Genomic DNA, 17208 nt, shown 5'->3' on the forward strand with positions numbered 1-17208 from the left:
TGAATTGGGAATGAGAATTATTCTGTAATATCCTTCGTATATTATTGAGCTTGATTTGAGAAAATTTTTGAGATGTTAAGTGTTTTTAATTTTTTAACAAGATAGAAATCCGAACATAGTCCCAAAATTCATAAATGTTAGCCAATAAAGATTTATAGATACAGTGTTTGGTATAATACTCCTGGGTGTATTACTGCCATAGAAGTAACATAGACTCTGCCGTATAAGTAATAAATAATTGGCAGTTTTTATTTGTTAAGTCAATCGACTACTTTTATTTCATTAGCACTGAACTGAAAGGAGGGGAAGAAAACATGTAATAGAAAAGATTATTGTACAGAATATGTAGAATGCATTTTTTTAAACTGCTATAATTATTGAAGCCCTGGCTAAATTAGAGCTTTCCTTAGATAGCAAGAGAATGCATTCATTTATTTCCATTGTCCTATCTGTATGTAGGTAAATGAGAATTGTGAAACTATTTCAGTCATTGGTAATTTAGCATATAAATCATATTTTTTTTTAACCTTAGGTAAAAATACCCTAAACAGTTAACAAGACTTTGTTTCATTCATTAGGCATTTGTTTTACTACTTAGGTCATCTACTTATAGTACGATATATTTAACTCTGATAATTTTAAGTTCATTATATCTCAAGTTCATTGTGCCCCCCACCATGGCTAAATCAACATTTAGTGTCCATTTATCCTTGCTTTATTATAACTTACTAAAATTGCAGAATTTTGGACCTAAATGAGAAATTAGAAATCATATACTCTAAACCTCTCATTTTACTGATGAGAATACTAGAACTGAGGCATTAAATATTCCCAGTTTTAGAAAAGTGTTATTAAGTTATAGAATTAGTATAAGAGTCAAACATCAATAGTATTGATACATATGAAGGCATACTTTCACAGTATATTAAGCTCTACTGATTTAATTATTACTGTGTTTAATCTGTTAATGTGATTCTGGAAAAAGAGAGTATGCCATGTAAATTAAAATATTTACATTTTTCTATAGTAAGTTGTAGAAAATGTTAAATTCCAACTTTCATGCTCTATATTTTTCTCTAATTTTTAATGCTGGCTAGATTTGGGCAGAGGAAGTGACAAAAGTAAGTAAATCATTAAACTACAGAATTATGAAACAAGAATTTAATTGTCATTCATTCAGTAAATCTTTATTGGGCAACAACTGTGGGGCCAATCACAGTCTTTGTTACTGTATCTTATAAAATCTGAAAGTTATTATGGAAAGCTCAGATCTGTTTGGCTAGTAGTAGTTCCACAGAACAATGCTGCAGAGATGTGGTTTGCACACACTCTAATAAATACTAGATAGCTATTATACTAAGTGGTAATCCTTACAACGCCTTGTCAGAAGACAGTTTTTAAATAATACTTGGTTTATTCATATGATAATTATATAAAATATAGTTAACACAATGTCCTATATCTTCAGAGAAGTGAATATATATCATGTCACACAAATGAATTTTCAAGGTAACTGAAGCTTGTTCTTTATAGCATCAAAGCTAATATTTCTGTCATTTTAGTTGAAAATATTTGTAAAAAATTAAATACAGGGTAGCATATATTTAACTTCATTACAGTTAGAGTCATTATTATGAATATCCGTTATTGTACTGTTCAACAGTTGGATCCGTTGTTTTTGAAGTATGTTGTCTCCTCCCTCAGTGTCAGACTGTCACTTTTAGAAGCTGTCCATATTACTGCTACTGCCAGTCTCTCTGCCTGTGCTACCATTTCTAATCTGTTCTTGGCTGGGAGAATACCTAAAGCAAGGAATAAGGAATAAAATTATGACTTTAGTGCAGATTTGTTTCAAGTGCTATTTGAGGTCTTCAGAAGCATTTTTCATTTACTTCTCATGTTCAGAATCTGACCTTGAGTTGAGGACAGTGCTGGGGCTTGAGAGCAGGTGTTAATTGGGCCCCTGAATATTAAGTAGTTTTACAAACTTCAACTTCCTATTTTCTGACTTTGTAGGATTGCTGACTCTACAGTCTTGTTTCGTGCATAAGTTGTGGAGCATAACTTGGAAATCCAATGCGAAATTCTTGACTTATGCTCTCACCCCCCTTTGTGGAATCCATTCATCAACTTAGTTATGGTTACACCCTGGCCTCTGATTTCTTCCTGAATGTCTAGCGTGAAAAGGGGGCAGAGTAACATAGAAGAGAAAATAGGTTGATCAAGAAAGCCAGGGTCTCTTCCACTTTGGATAGCATACAGGTACACCAAAAAATTTCTGATTTGATTCTGCAATCTCTACAAATTTGGGAAATAGTTGATATAATGGCAAGAAACTCATGAAACATTATTATGTTTGTATATGTGAAAAAAGCTTAAAATGTATCAAAATGGATTACTGGATATATTTTTCTTCTATTCTCACTTTTGTCATTTTTATAATTTAGAAATGTATAATTTAAAAACTGCAGGGCTTCCCTGGTGGCGCAGTGGTTGAGAGTCCACCTGCCGATGCAGGGGACCACGGGTTCGTGCCCCGGTCCGGGAAGATCCCACATGCCGCAGAGCGGCTAGGCCCGTGAGCCATGGCCGCTGAGCCTGCACGTCCGGAGCCTGTGCTCTGCAATGGGAGAGGCCACAACAGTGAGAGGCCCGCGTACCGCAAAAAAATAAATAAATAAATAAAAACTGCATATTCCTGGAATATTTTAAGATTTAAGCCCCTAGAAAAAGTAGGTAACACTGACCACGATTGTCATAGCAAATGCCTCAGAAGCTTGACCAAAATTTCTGGCTTAAAATAAGTTGCCCAGTCCTGATAAAACAAACCAACAGGGGGCTTCCCTGGTGGCGCAGTGGTTGAGAATCCGCCTACCGATACAGGGGACCACGGGTTCGTGCCCCGCTCCAGGAAGATCCCACATGCCGCGGAGCGGCTAGGCCCATGAGCCATGGCTGCTGAGCCTGCGCGTGCGGAGTCTGTGCTCCGCAATGGGAGAGGCCACAACAGTGAGAGGCCCGCATACTGCAAAAAAAAAAAAAAAAAAAAAAAAAAACCAACACATTCTTGCCCTTTTTCCAGCTTGCATCCTAAAAGAACTATTCTTGCTTCTCTAACCCAAGCTATGCTCTAGATCAGGTAGCCCAGTAACAGTAGTTCTAAGTAGTAGAAGATCTTTTGCCTAGAACTCTGTCTTAATTGTAAAATTATGTTGGGGAATGAGATCTTCTGGAGGACAGAATAAAAACTCTTTAAATTCATTGTCTTTCTTTAAACCCTTTTTATCTCTCTTTCTAAAATGGATTATTTTCTTCCTGAGCAAATTGATTATGCTGAACCTAATTTCAGTTACCTCAGCCTCTCAGGTTAATTATTATGATCAGTTACATGTGTCAGAAGTAGAGGTGGTTTGGGACATTAGACTGTTTGCGGCCATCCCAAACATACACTGAAACTTGTTCAAGAAACAAGATTTGTTTCCTTCCTGTCATTTACCTTTTCTAAATATAGGTCTAGATTGTACAGAAGAATGACTTCCTAGGCTTTGTATTATGGTGCTTTCTTCACAGTTAAATAATTAAATTTTGCTCAAACATAGAAGACTGATCCTTTGTCCTTAATGAGATCATTTTATATTTTTATTCAGTGTTTTTATTTTTTTTATAAATTTATTTTTTTAATATCTTTATTGGAGTATAATTGCTTTACAATGGTGTGTTAGTTTCTGCTTTATAACAAAGTGAATCAACTATACATATACATATATCACCATGTCTCCTCCATCTTGCATCTCCCTCCCACCCTCCCTATCCCACCCCTCTAGGTGGTCACAAAGCACCAAGCTGATCTCCCTGTGCTATGCAGCTGCTTCCCACTAGCTATCTGTTTTACATTTGGTAGTGTGTATATGTCCATGCCACTCTCTCACTTTGTCCTAGCTTACCCTTTCCCCTACCCGTGTCCTCAAATCCATTCTCTACGTCTGCGTCTTTATTCCCGTCCTGACCCTAGGTTCTTCAGAACCTTTTTTTTTTTTAGATTCCATATATATATGTGTTAGCATACAGTATTTTTCTCTTTCTGACTTACTTCACTCTGTAAGACAGTCTCTAGGTCCATCCACCTCACTACAACTAACTCAATTTCGTTTCTTTTTATGGCTGAGTAATATTCCATTGTTTATATGTGCCACATCTTTATCCATTCATCTGTTGATGGACATTTAGGTTGATTCCATGTCCTGGATATTGTAAATAGTGCTACAATGAACATTGTAGTATATGGCTCTTTTTGAATTATGGGTATATGCCCAGTAGTCGGATTGCTAGGTCGTATGGTAGTTCTATTTTTAGTTTTTTAAGGAACCTCCATAGTGGCTGTATCAATTTAGATTCCCACCAACAGTGCAAGAGGGGAGGGTTCCCTTTTCTCCACACCCTCTCCAGCATTTATTGTTTGTAGATTTTTTGGTGATTCAAAGAGTCATGTACCACAGTGTTCATTGCAGCTCTTTTTTTTTTTTTTTTTTTTTTTTTTTTTTTTTTTTTTTTTTGAGGTATGCGGGCCTCTCACTGTTGTGGCCTCTCCCATTGTGGAGCACAGGCTCCGGATGTGCAGGCTCAGCGGCCACGGCTCACGGGCCCAGCCACTCCACGGCATGTGGGATCTTCCCGGACCAGGGCACGAACCCACGTCCCCTGCATCGGCAGGCGGACTCCCAACCACTGCGCCACCAGGGAAGCCCCCTGCAGCTCTATTTATAATAGCCAGGACATGGAAGCAAATTTATTTATTTATTTTTTATTTTTGGCTGTGTTGTGTCTTTGTTGCTGCGCACGGGCTTTCTATAGTTGCAGCGAGCTGGGGCTACTCTCCGTTGCGTTGCACGGGCTTATTGCGGTGGCTTCTCGTTGCAGAGCACAGGCTCTAGACGCGCGGGCTTCAGTAGTTGTGGCACGAGGGCTCAGTAGTTGTGGCTCACGAGCTCTAGGCTCAGGCTCAGTAGTTGTGGTTTATGGGCTTAGTTGCTATTCAGTGTTTTTAGCTTTAAAACATTATTTCCATTTCAGTCTCAAGCTTCCTAGTCACTTTTAATCTGCTACCTAGCTTACTTACTTACACCTTGTACAGAAATATTGCCATTTAGTAGACTTAACTGCCATTTCTGCTGAAGGCTGTTAAATCAAATTGTACTTTCAGAATCAAACCTATATGGAATTAGCCTCATTTGTTTCTGAAGTGCGTTTATTTTTGGTTTGCTGTGGTTACTTCTATCAATCAGAACCTTTCAACCAAGCAGAACAGTAAATAATGCAAATGTAACGCTGAAGTGATTTGTTTTCCTTAATACTTTTTTAGGAAGAACATTGATTCTTTTATTCCCCTGTGACTTTTTTCTGCTACATACTAGCTTCCAGATGAAGCTTATTACTTCAGCCCTGTTATCAAAACACCATGTATTCTTATTTTGATCAAGTAAATTTAATTTTAACTCTTGACTTATTGAATAATTCAAGCTTATTTCCATAAATCCAGTCTAGTGGTCAAGTCTTAGTCCTCTCTGCCATATCTTTTGCCAGTGGTATGAGAATGATTATAGCAACTGATTATCTCTTTTGCTGCTACCTCATTGTTGACTATTTCACTGGTTTAGCTGTTGCCACCGAAGGATGAAGGAGAGGGAGATGGGGTGTGAAAGGAAAAAGTTCACACCTTGTTTATATACTTACTACAGGCTTGGAAATACTGTAATTATTTGGATGGTGGGGGAGCAATTTATCCTGGAGAGGTAGTGGGAAATAGCATTATAGTGATATTATCACCAATACTAATTCCCAGTGGGGGATAAGCTAACTATTTTGAGTGACCTGTGAGATTGTATTTTTTCCTCCTCACTACCAAGCAACTCTGACTAAAGGTTTATGAGGATGTTTTTTTGCCAGTACTTAACTATTTTTAGATTTTTGTGTGTGTGTGTGTGTGAACTGCTTTGTCCCAGCACTAAACATATATCAGATAGTTGAAGCTAGTAGTGGTGTGCTATTCACATCTCTTTCTAGCTCTGAGGTCAGTAACTTCACCTTGGTAGCTTGAAATCAGCTGTGGTAAGAGTATTTATACCATTGAAACTCAGCACATTAGAGCTTTTTTTCCCCCTGGAGAGCCAGTTTACCAGCACACCATTGATTAAAGGTCACCCATAACTTGCAGAAAAACCGTAGCATATCTTATAGATAATATTTCTGCTTAAGACATATTCTATGCAAAGTTTGGAAAGAAAACTAAAAAAGACATTTATGTAGGATAAAGAATCCTTTGAGGGAACCTAAGAACTACGTCCCTAGAAACAAGTATATGCTTGATAACTAAACCCATGAGGTTAAAGTCCTAGCTTCACTCTGAAGTCTTTTCATTTGAGATTGAAGCCTATATAACTTCAAAGTAAAGTAGCTACAGTAATAATTGAGAATTTTTTGAAATAATTTATACAAGTAAACTGGTAATCTTAAGGTTTCATAAAATGTTAAAAATTAGCAAAATTGATACTAGAAAATGTAAGAAAATAGATTGACTGTCCCATAGTAGTTTTCCTAGGCTTTTATGATTATGTCATTAAGCTTTGGCTTTAATAGATTCTTTTGAGTTAAGTACCAGTAAGGAGTCAGTTCTGTCTAGATTAAGTAACATAGAAGAGCTAAGTTCTGGAAACCAGGGACCACTTTAGATACAAAGCAGAATCAGGGAATTGCCAGATTATCATTTGGGGTTTGTTTGGGGGATTTTTTTTTTTAACATCTTTATTGGAGTATAATTGCTTTACAGTGGTGTGTTAATTTCTGCTTTATAACAAAGTGAGTCAGCTATACATATACATATATCCCCATATCTCCTCCCTCTTGCTTCTCCCTCCCACCCTCCCTATCCCACCCCCTTAGGTTGTCACAAAGCACTGAGCTGATCTCCCTGTGCTATGTGGCTGCTTCTGTTTGGGGGATTTTTTAACTGTCTAAATGAATGTACATAAAATGGACTAAGTCCTCTAATGAGATGCTAAAACTGTGTTCCAATTTAAGTCTGAACAGGAATTAAGAATAACTCAAAGTGAATTTGATCGTCAAGCAGAGATTACCAGACTTCTGCTAGAGGGAATCAGCAGTACACATGTGAGTGTTCATTCATTGGAAATTCATTTGGAACAAAAGACTTCGATAGTCTTAGGGAAATTCTTGGAGGAAAAACTGAACTTTCTTTTCAGTCATTTTTCAAGATATTTAAATTGTAGCACTTTTCAAGATACATGAAGAAATATTTTAAATTTTTGTTTACACCTCATCACCTGATGAGGTAGTTCTCCCATCGTCAAGTCCATTTGATGTTTTTCGTTTTTTGGGTTTATTTGGCTAAACAGTTTGTTGTTGTAAATTGTAGTAAAATGATAGATACTGATGATTTACCCTGAGTACAGTGTCGTGCTCTGTCTTCCCTTAGCGTGTGCCACTTTAAGTAGATTATAGAGCTAAGAAGTGACTGTAACTTTCCTTTCCAGGCCCATCACCTCCGCTGTCTGAATGACTTTGTAGAAGCCCAGATGACTTACTACGCACAATGTTACCAGTACATGTTAGACCTCCAAAAGCAACTGGGAAGGTGGCAATTTCCTTTTCATACATGAAACTCCTGATAAGAGAAGAAATTCAGATTTTTTCATTTGAACTAGTAATAGAGGTGAAAAGTAGAAGAATTAAAGGCTTTTATTAGATTGCTTAGAATCAGATTTTTTTTTTTTTTAAGGAAAGTGATTATCACACTTCTGCGGTAACAAAGACATTTTGAGCTCTTCTGGCACAGAAAAATGTTAAGAGGGATGAGAAGATAATTTAAGTGAATACCTTTTTAGTGCTGTGTAAAGAAAGCTTAAAAGCATTTGAAGTTCACTTTTCTCTTGAATACCTTTGCAGGTGGTTGAGGAAGATATAGTTATATTGACACTTAGTTGCCCTTAGAGGTAAACTAATTTGTACTTACTCATTACTTGTTCACTGTTAAAAAGATTTTAGAATATTCTGTAAGACCTCAAGCCCATTGATGTTATTATTTTGAGTGTGGTAATATACTTTACAGCACATATGTAAAGCAACACAGCTCAATCATTTGTTCTCAAAAATTTATTGAACTGGGCTTCCCTGGTGGCGCAGTGGTTGAGAGTCCGCCTGCCGATGCAGGAGACACGAGTTCGTGCCCCGGTCTGGGAAGATCCCACATACCTCGGAGCAGCTGGGCCCGTGAGCCATGGCCGCTGAGCCTGTGCGTCCGGAGCCTGTGCTCTGCAACGGGGGAGTCCACAACAGTGAGAGGCCCGCGTACCAAAAAAAAAAAAAAAAAAAAAAATTATTGAACACCTGTCGTATCCAAGCACTGTTCTATACTCTGGGATTATATCAGCAAACAGAACAGGCAAAATTGCTTACCTTTATGGAGTTAACGTTGTAAGGTGACACTGAAAATAAAAGATGTACAAGACAAACATGGTCTCTGCTCTCACAACGAACACTTAAAGTCTAGGTAGAAGTACAGGCCATAGGTGGATAGGCCATGTGATAAGTGGAAAGAGAAGTTCAGATTACTGTAAGGGACATCTAACTGTGACTCAGGTGAGTCTAGCAGAGATTCACAGATGAAATTATTTTAGTAGGAATAATCTAGATGAAGAAAGGGGCAGGGACAAATATTCCAGGCAGAGGAGGAATATGTATATGAAAGGGCCAGAGGAAAAAGAGTGTGGCAAGTTCAGGAAACTGACAGTAGTTCATTCTGGTTGAATCATAGTGTTCAAATTTAAAATGGGATAGTAGATGTGGCTAGAATAATGAAGCCAGGTCATGTCATGAATGCCCTTTAAAATAAGTAATGATAAGGAGTTTGGAATTTACATAGTGAGGAACCATTAAAGCAGGGGAGTGATATATAATATATGAAGGAGGAATATCAAGAGAAGTTATTTCAAGGAATAAGGAGAAAAAAAAAACATCACTTTGGTCTTCCTTTCTGCATATTAATCCTTCAAAACTAGACCTAGAACAAAATTAGGCACATCCACAAAACCAATTTTAGATCTTAAAAATGAGTTGTAGTCTAATACCACTGGTTATTCTAATAGGATTTACAGAAGTATTTACACTTCTATATATTTGAAGTTTTGTTACTGGTATTAATATCTGAAATCAGAACACTACTCTATCCCCACATCATTACAAGTATTTTAAGCCCAGGAAGCCTTAGTATTTCCTGTTCACTTTGTCCTGATACTCTCACAGTGCAGCAGAGGGGTTGCTGTTGAAACGATTCATTCTTGCATTCTGCTTAAGGCCATACAAATGCTTGGAACTCAACCATTCACACAAAATCTAGTCATTGATGTGCTGAGGTAGGTATTACTATTATCCACATACAGATAAGGAAACAGAAGAGCTAGTTATAAGATTAGTAAATGTGTTTTATTTTTAAATAATTGGAAAGTTTAACATATTGAGCTACAGAGGCAGGAAGTCTAGAGTTTTTTAAAGTTATCAGTAAAAGTTCTTAGAAGGTGAAGATGGCCTTTCAGGGTTTTTTTGTTTCATCTGGTGTTTTGTTGTTTTCCTTTTTACCATTAATTTCCCAAAGTTGACATAGGTAGACCTCAGTGGCTAAACAAAAGCTAATTATACTAGTAAATTTGAAAGTAAAGTCCATGGTTAAAGACTTTAAAAATCGTATGTGTGTACACACACATACGTAGGGAGAGAGAGCTTATCTTTTTTTTTCTCTTCAGAAATGTATATATTTAATCACTGCCGAGTTCACTGAGGAAAGGATGCTAGGAAATGTGTTCTTAACTTTAGAGTGAAACGTGAATTAGAAATTATTTCTTTTTATCATTAGAACCCTTTTACCCATCAGAGAAACATTTGCTTTTAATTTTTACAAATGCCCTATTTTAGGCATCAAGGATACAATGTAAACAAAATAGACCATATCCCTGCCTTCATGGATCCTGCATTCTATTTAGGGGTAGAAGCAAGTAGAAAAGCAATGTCTATGAATTACATAGTCTATTAGAAGGTGATAAATGCTATGGAGAAAAATACAGCAGGGAAGTACCTTGGTTAGAGTAGAGGTTTACAGTAGTCAGGGAAGACAGATTGGAAAGATGTGAGGAAACAAAGCATGCAGGCATCTTAGAGATGCTCCCGAGGGGAAGTACAAAAACTCTAAAGCAGGAACATAGCTGTACAGGCAGCAACAAGGAGAGCTTAGCTGGAGATTAATCAAGGAAACAGGGAGCTAAGATATGTAGGGCTTTGGAAGCCACTCTTTGGACTTCGGGCTGTACTCAGAGATGAGGAAGTCTGGAGGATTTTGATCTGAGGAATGACATGATTTGATTTTAACCTTTAACAAGATCGTTCCTGCTGCTCTGTTGAGGATAGATGTTAGAGGTCATGAGTATAAGCTGACAGACCTGTTCGGAGCCTATTGCAGTAACTTGGTCAATAATCCAGTCAGGAGGTGACAGTGGCTTGGATCGGGGTGATTGTGATAGATGTAGTAGAAGTGCTCAAACCCTGGGTGTGTTTTAAAGGTAAAGCCAGCAGGGTTTGCTGACAAACTTTCTGTATATGAGGCTTAGAGGTGTCAAGAATTACTGCAAATGTTTGGCCTGAGCAACTGAAAGAATGGAGTTTTGGTTAATTAAAATGGGGAATGCCCCAGGAGGAGCAGGTTGGGGTGGGGAAGGCATGTGAGGTGTATCAGGAGCCCAGTTTTAGACATGTTAAGTTTGAGATATGAAACATCTGAGTAGAAAATTCCAATTTTAGGATATACAAGTCTGGAAATTGGGGGTGGGAGGTGAATTAGAGAGTTGTCAGCAATATCAAGGATATTCAAATCTGTGAGACTAGATGAAATTACCAAGGGAATTAAGTACAGGTAGAGAAAAACAGAGAACCAAGGGCTGAGCCCTGAAGTACTCCAACAAAGAGTTGAGGAACCAGCTAAGGAGGATGGTAAGGAATGAGCACTGAGGTAACATGTAAACAAATTGTGGCCTTGGAATAAGCTGTAAAAAGTGAGGGGAGGGGCTTCCCTGGTGGCACAGTGGTTGAGAGTCTGCCTGCCGATGCAGGGGACACGGGTTCTTGCCCCGGTCCGGGAAGATCCCACATGCCGCAGAGCAGCTGGGCCCGTGAGCCATGGCCACTGAGCCTGCGCATCTGGAGCCTGTGCTCCGCAACGGGAGAGGCCACAACAGTGAGAGGCCCGTGTACCACAAAAAAAAAAAAAAGAGAGAGAGAGAACTGTTAGTGGACCATTGGATTTTGAACATTGCTGACCTTGACAAGTAGTTTTAGTGGAACAGTAGGAGCAAAAGCTTGTTTGTTAATGTAAGGAAATGGAAGGAGAGGAGCTGTGACAGTAAGTTGAGATAAGTCTTTCAAGGAGTTCTAGTGTAAAGAGAAACAGAAATGAAGCACTAACCAGAGGAAAAAGTGGAGTCTAGCACATTTTGGGTTTTTTTTTTTTTAAGATAGGAGAAATAAGAGCAGGATTGTAATCTGATAAGAATGACACAGTAAATGGAGAAAATATAATATTAGAAAGAAAGGGAAGAATTGGTAGTGTGATATCCTTGAGAGGAGATTTTGTACACAGGTGGAAAAATAAACCTTAAAAAAATTAAGCTTAAGAGCATAGATAGCTCATCTGTAGTAGGAGTAGAGATGATCAAAGCATGGAAGTTTCCCGATTGTTTTTTTCTTCTCTCAGTTAAAAAAGGAAGCAACTTATCAGCTGATTATAAAGGTTAGGGGAGAAATGCTGGAATTTTGAGGATGGATGAAGGGGTATGAAATAGTCATCAGCAGAATGTTAAAAGTGGGTAGACTAGGGCTTCCCTGGTGGCGCAGTGGTTAAGAATCCGCCTGCCAATGCAGGGGACACGGGTTCAAGCCCTCGTCCGGGAAGATCCCACATGCCACGGAGCAACTAAGCCCGTGCGCCACAACTACTGAGCCTGCGCTCTAGAGCCCGCGAGCCACAACTATTGAGCCCACGTGCTGCAACTACTGAAGCCTGTGTACCTAGAGCCCGTGCTCTACAACAAGAGAAGCCACCGCAACGAGAAGCCCGCACACCGCAACGAAGAGTAGCCCCCACTCGCCACAACCAGAGAAAGCCCGCGCGCAGCAACAAAGACCCAACGCAGCCTAAATTAATTAATTAATTAATTAATTTTTTTTTAAAAAGTGGGTAGACTAAAGAAATGTAATGTAGTTGCCAGGCAGCATTGTGGACCCACTTTAGGTTCCTACTCATTCATTGAGTGTGAGACCAGACAACATGGTTTTGTAGTTTTTTACTGTCATAGTACATGCATGGATACTGAGTAGATAATTAGAGTTTCACCAAACGAGTAGTATGAAGTAAAGGGCATAGGATATGAAGGCATATGCAAGGAGGTGATTATAATAATTTACCTTGGACACGAAGAGCATGTTGGTAGGATGATACATGGTAGGTCTGTGGAGGACTGTAGGTCCAGGATAGCTTGTTGAAATGAGAGTACTGGGGAAACAAGATGATGGTCAGAGAATGGGATGTTGGAAATTGATTATTGTAAAGGTTATAGTTTTTGGAATTGATAAGGTCTAGATGAGGCATTGGGAGTGAGTGGCTGAACTAGGGTCAGCCACAGAATCACTGGAAGAGAAGAGCTCACAGATCTGACAGGCCAAAGTGTTCAAATAATTGTCTACATGGATATTAGAACCACCGAGAATTAAGATCCACTGTTAGTGAGCCAGGAGCTAAAATCCAGAAATAAATGGAAAAGAATGAGACGCCTGTAGATGATTGCAACAAGAGATGGTAGGTAGTATATAGTTGAATAACATGAAATTCAAAGATTAGGTAGGATTGGTTAGGGAGAGGAGTATAGGAATGGTAATGAGGAACGTGCAACTCCTTCAGCATCCACCTCTAGGTTCAGTGATAAAGGGAGTGCGGGAGTAAACACAAGCGTCAGGAGGTGAATGGAAGGGTTAGAGAAGAGGTTAAGGATAAAGGGAATTTTGCTGCTGGCTGACTGATTTCCAGATGGCACAGGAGTCATAAAGAAGAAAACTGTTTTATGAAGGGATTAATTTCACCTACCCTACCAGATGAAGCATTTTATATTTTAACTAATGGATTTATTTAAACTTAAATATGAATTTTCATAGGAATTTTTTCAACCTTAGAAGTGGTTGGATTAGAATGATTATAGGCCAGCCATCTTATGCTGTTTTCCATTGAGTATTTTTGGAGAAACAGTAGGCTTACAATAAATTGGAAATTATCTTTAAACTATTTATAAGCACATTGATCACAGGGATTTCACTAATTCCTAATAAAACTTTTATTTTTCCCCTAAAAAATAGAAGACAAAATGAACTTGTGACATTTGCCATATTCTCCCATTGAGTCTTCATTATGTTAATTATCAGTCATATCATAACATTATTTGAATGTCCATCCCCTCACTTGTCTACATGTCCATAAAGGAATGGCATTGTTTCCTGTTTATATCTCAGCTTGTGGTAATGATGTTGGACATGTAGATACTCAATAAATACTTGAATGAACAGGAAAATGTGATTGGATCAATTTTATGAAAAAGAGTTCAATTACTCAAATATTTCTCAAAGAATTAACTTGAGAAAACTTCACTCTTGTAGTAGTATCTAACATTTAAGTAAGTCTTTCATTGGTATTTTTATCTAACAATTCATAAAGGGAGGAAAAGATTAATGGAACATACTTATAGAAGGTTGTTGGAAATAACAAACTCATTTTTCTGGAAAAAGAAAACCATTGTGTTTTTTTAAAACTTTTTAAAGTTTATACTTGTAAAGATGGCTTTGAAACAAACTTTCAAGGATTTTATATTTAAAAACAACCTGCATTTTGTCTAGTGTAATTGACCCTAGAGGGGTGAGCTGAATAGCGTACTTTGTCATTAAAATATTAGCATCCTCAAACCTTTAGCCAAAGTGAAGGTTGGTAGAAGGTAAACACTGCCCCCAAGTGGTGGTATACAGGAACTTTGGTCACTTGCAAATAGATAATTCGCCATTTTCTTTTCAACAGTTTTCCATCCATTTATCATTGTAACAACAACCAGACTTCTGTGGCACCTGTACCATCTGCTTCATCAAACGTGATTGGTTCTTCTGCCTTGACTTCAACAAGTGGCCTAGTAATCACCTCTCCTTCCAACCTCACTGACCTTAAGGAGTGCAGTGGCAGCAGGAAGGCCAGGGTTCTGTATGATTATGATGCTGCAAACAGTACTGAATTATCACTTCTGGCAGATGAGGTGAGTAATGTGGGTATAAAAGGAAAACTATATCATAGATTGACTTACCTTCCAGTATAACAAAATGCAAATTCTTCATTACTTATTTGGAAATAGTTTATTATGAATGCTTTCATAGATTGCAGCTGGTTATATTAACATTTTATAATTTTTTAACTACTATTTTTTAACAAAATAGAACATCACAGAAATATTTAAAGCTTTTAACTGCTAAATAACTAGATTTCTAAAACTGTCTCTAATAAAATCCTTTATCTTTCACCAGATTGATAATAATGTTTAAATTCTTTGATAGTGAATAATTTATACTTTAAACAAATTAAGTCTGATTAGTTTTCTGTGTGTTTATTTCTTAACGTAGTTAACAACTGGAAATGTTTTATTTTGTAGGTAATCACTGTTTTCAGTGTCGTTGGAATGGATTCAGACTGGCTAATGGGGGAAAGGGGAAACCAGAAGGGCAGGGTGCCAATTACCTACTTAGAACTGCTCAATTAAATAGGTGGACTATGAAAAGATACACCGTATTTATATACAATTAACTCTTAATAAAGCAGGTTTAAGTATCTTTCATGTTAATGTCTTAAGAGACTGAAAAGAAAATACTAGCCATCAGAAACTGGCCTTTCTGCCAATAAAATTGCATGGTAAATATTTCATTACAGAATTTATGTTAAAGCTTTCATGCCAAGAATGTTTTCTTACAAAATTCTCTTTCTACTGAGGTTTCACTAATAAGTAGCTTCTACTTTTGAGCCCCAACTTAAAGCATAACTGTTTTCTACTGAATTTTTCATTAATGGCAAGCTTTTTCTTTTACATAAAATAAATTTATTGTGAATTGATACGTGACTCATTTATTAGGTATAATTAATAGCCAAAGAATAAAGTTAAAATTTGTTTTTAACTGTTGGTTTAAAAAGAGCTCTAGGATGTAAACCTCTTTTGTAAAAAATATAATGTTTCTGAATGTTTTCATAAACAGAAATGTAGTTATACCATGTTTACCTTGTTTTCCAGCAGACATGGAATGATTACAATATTCTAGTTCAGTGAGTTATTTTGAGGGTTTTTTGTTTTATTAAACACTACTGAATGGTTTCTTTTAAGAGTAACTAGTCCTTGAGAAGTATTACCATATTTCTCTAGTACATTTGCATTTAAGGTTCTAAAACATCTAGGACAAATTCAATTCACTAAATGTTTTTAAGATTGTTCAATTGGTACTGTTTAATCCATGATCAGAATTGGATCTGTTAAGAAGATACTGCAGTAAAGAGAATTTGTTCTTATTGAGCAACAAATCCTTATAAAAATGGATTAGCACAACTGTGTTCATTATAGAGTAAATTGTATGCAAACAGAATACACTTTTGGTTACTTTGAGCCTACAAATGTTGAAAATTTACTAATGAACTTAGGTTATCTTGATCAGGCTCTCTAGTTATGAAACACATACTAATGAAATGATTAGTGATATACCTGGAATCAGAAAATTGCTATTTAGATCACTGGTATGAATCAGCAGATTATTTCCATGTCAGGACTTCTGCTATCATTTTCATTCATTCATTCTTTCGTCAAACATTTGTTGGGGGCCAGGCACTATGCTGATCAACTGGGAATACCACCCTGAACAAGATGCACACAGTTCTTCCCCCTACAGATCTTAAAGACTGGTGGAGGATACAGAAAAATAACTAAGCAATGGTCATATAACAGAATCGGTGTCATGATAGAAGAAATATGGGGTTAGTATGTTTCAGAGTTTTGGGAGTCACCTAATTCAGATTTGGGGAGTGGGAGATGGTTTGGAGAGGAAATGTTCTAGGCAGAGGAAGTTGTGACAGGCCTGGAGCTAAAAGAATGTAGCACATTCTTAAAGCTAAAAGCAGTTCAGTCTGGTTTATGCATGAAGTGTAAAGGTGTAGTTAATTTCTTCAGGAAGTGTTAATGTGTCAAAATGATATTTTTCTGGTACTTTAAAAAATGAACAATTAGCACAAAAGGATATTTTTAAATGGTGTTTAAGAGTTCCTAATAAGAGCTTGGTAAACATATTGATAATTTAATTTACAGTTCAAATTTTAACAGTAGTTGTTACATTTCTGTGCTGTGAGACAAATTCCTCTGCAGTTTTATAGTTATACAAGATGCTTTGGTTCTCACACTGTGAATTGCCATACTGTTAACCCCCAAAGCTGCTCAAGCTGGTTAGTTAGCTTAGAACCACTTGAGGGAAGCTTTTTCCCCCAGAAATGAAGCTCTGTGGCCAGCCTAGAGTACCATCTATTATGTTATATAAATCAAGATTTAGGCTTTAAAAGATCATACAAAAAAATCAGGTCAACTTTAATAGCAACTATAAATTAGGTTTATGAGAAGTAGAGTAGTAAAAGGGAAAGAGTATGGGTACTGGAGTGAAATTGTCCTGGATTCAAATCCAGTCTTCCTCACATACTGTGCTCTTTGAGCTTCGACTCCGATGTCATATAAACTGCCATTTCCTTGTTAGCAAAATGGGGATAATAATTATGCCACCTTAAGGTTATTGTGAGGATTTTATAGCAAAAAATAATTTTAAAAGCAGTTATAAAATAACTATAAAATCTGTAACTATAGATTTCTAACTATCTTGTATGTTAGATAATTTTTAGGGAAAGGCTTGGCACAGTAGAAACATGCTGTGAATATGTTTCCCCTTGTTAGCCCCTGTAGCTTCCTGACCTATCCAGACGGTTGGCCTTGTTTATGACTATGTACCAGACAGACATCTTCTGTTGCAATTCTCAGTTCTACTCCTTATCAG

The 17208-nt window shown here is 37.2% G+C and overlaps 1 protein-coding gene across 2 annotated transcripts in view; it reads left to right on the top strand.

The window, feature by feature from the left end:
• Nucleotides 1-15244, top strand: part of SH3GLB1 (SH3 domain containing GRB2 like, endophilin B1) — a 36639-nt gene extending 21395 nt beyond the window's left edge. For both annotated transcript variants that reach the window (XM_082615339.1, XM_082615340.1), the window contains 4 exons: nucleotides 7075-7164; nucleotides 7548-7648; nucleotides 14171-14399; nucleotides 14790-15244. In XM_082615339.1, the coding sequence (XP_082471465.1) occupies nucleotides 7075-7164; nucleotides 7548-7648; nucleotides 14171-14399; nucleotides 14790-14897 (528 nt within the window). In that variant the 3' untranslated portion in view covers nucleotides 14898-15244. The remainder of the gene's footprint in view (nucleotides 1-7074; nucleotides 7165-7547; nucleotides 7649-14170; nucleotides 14400-14789) is intronic.
• The last annotated feature ends 1964 nt before the right edge of the window (nucleotides 15245-17208 follow it).

Source organism: Mesoplodon mirus, assembly GCF_964341445.2.
Source record: "Mesoplodon mirus genome assembly, chromosome: 3".
Classification (NCBI taxonomy): Eukaryota; Metazoa; Chordata; class Mammalia; order Artiodactyla; family Ziphiidae; genus Mesoplodon; species Mesoplodon mirus.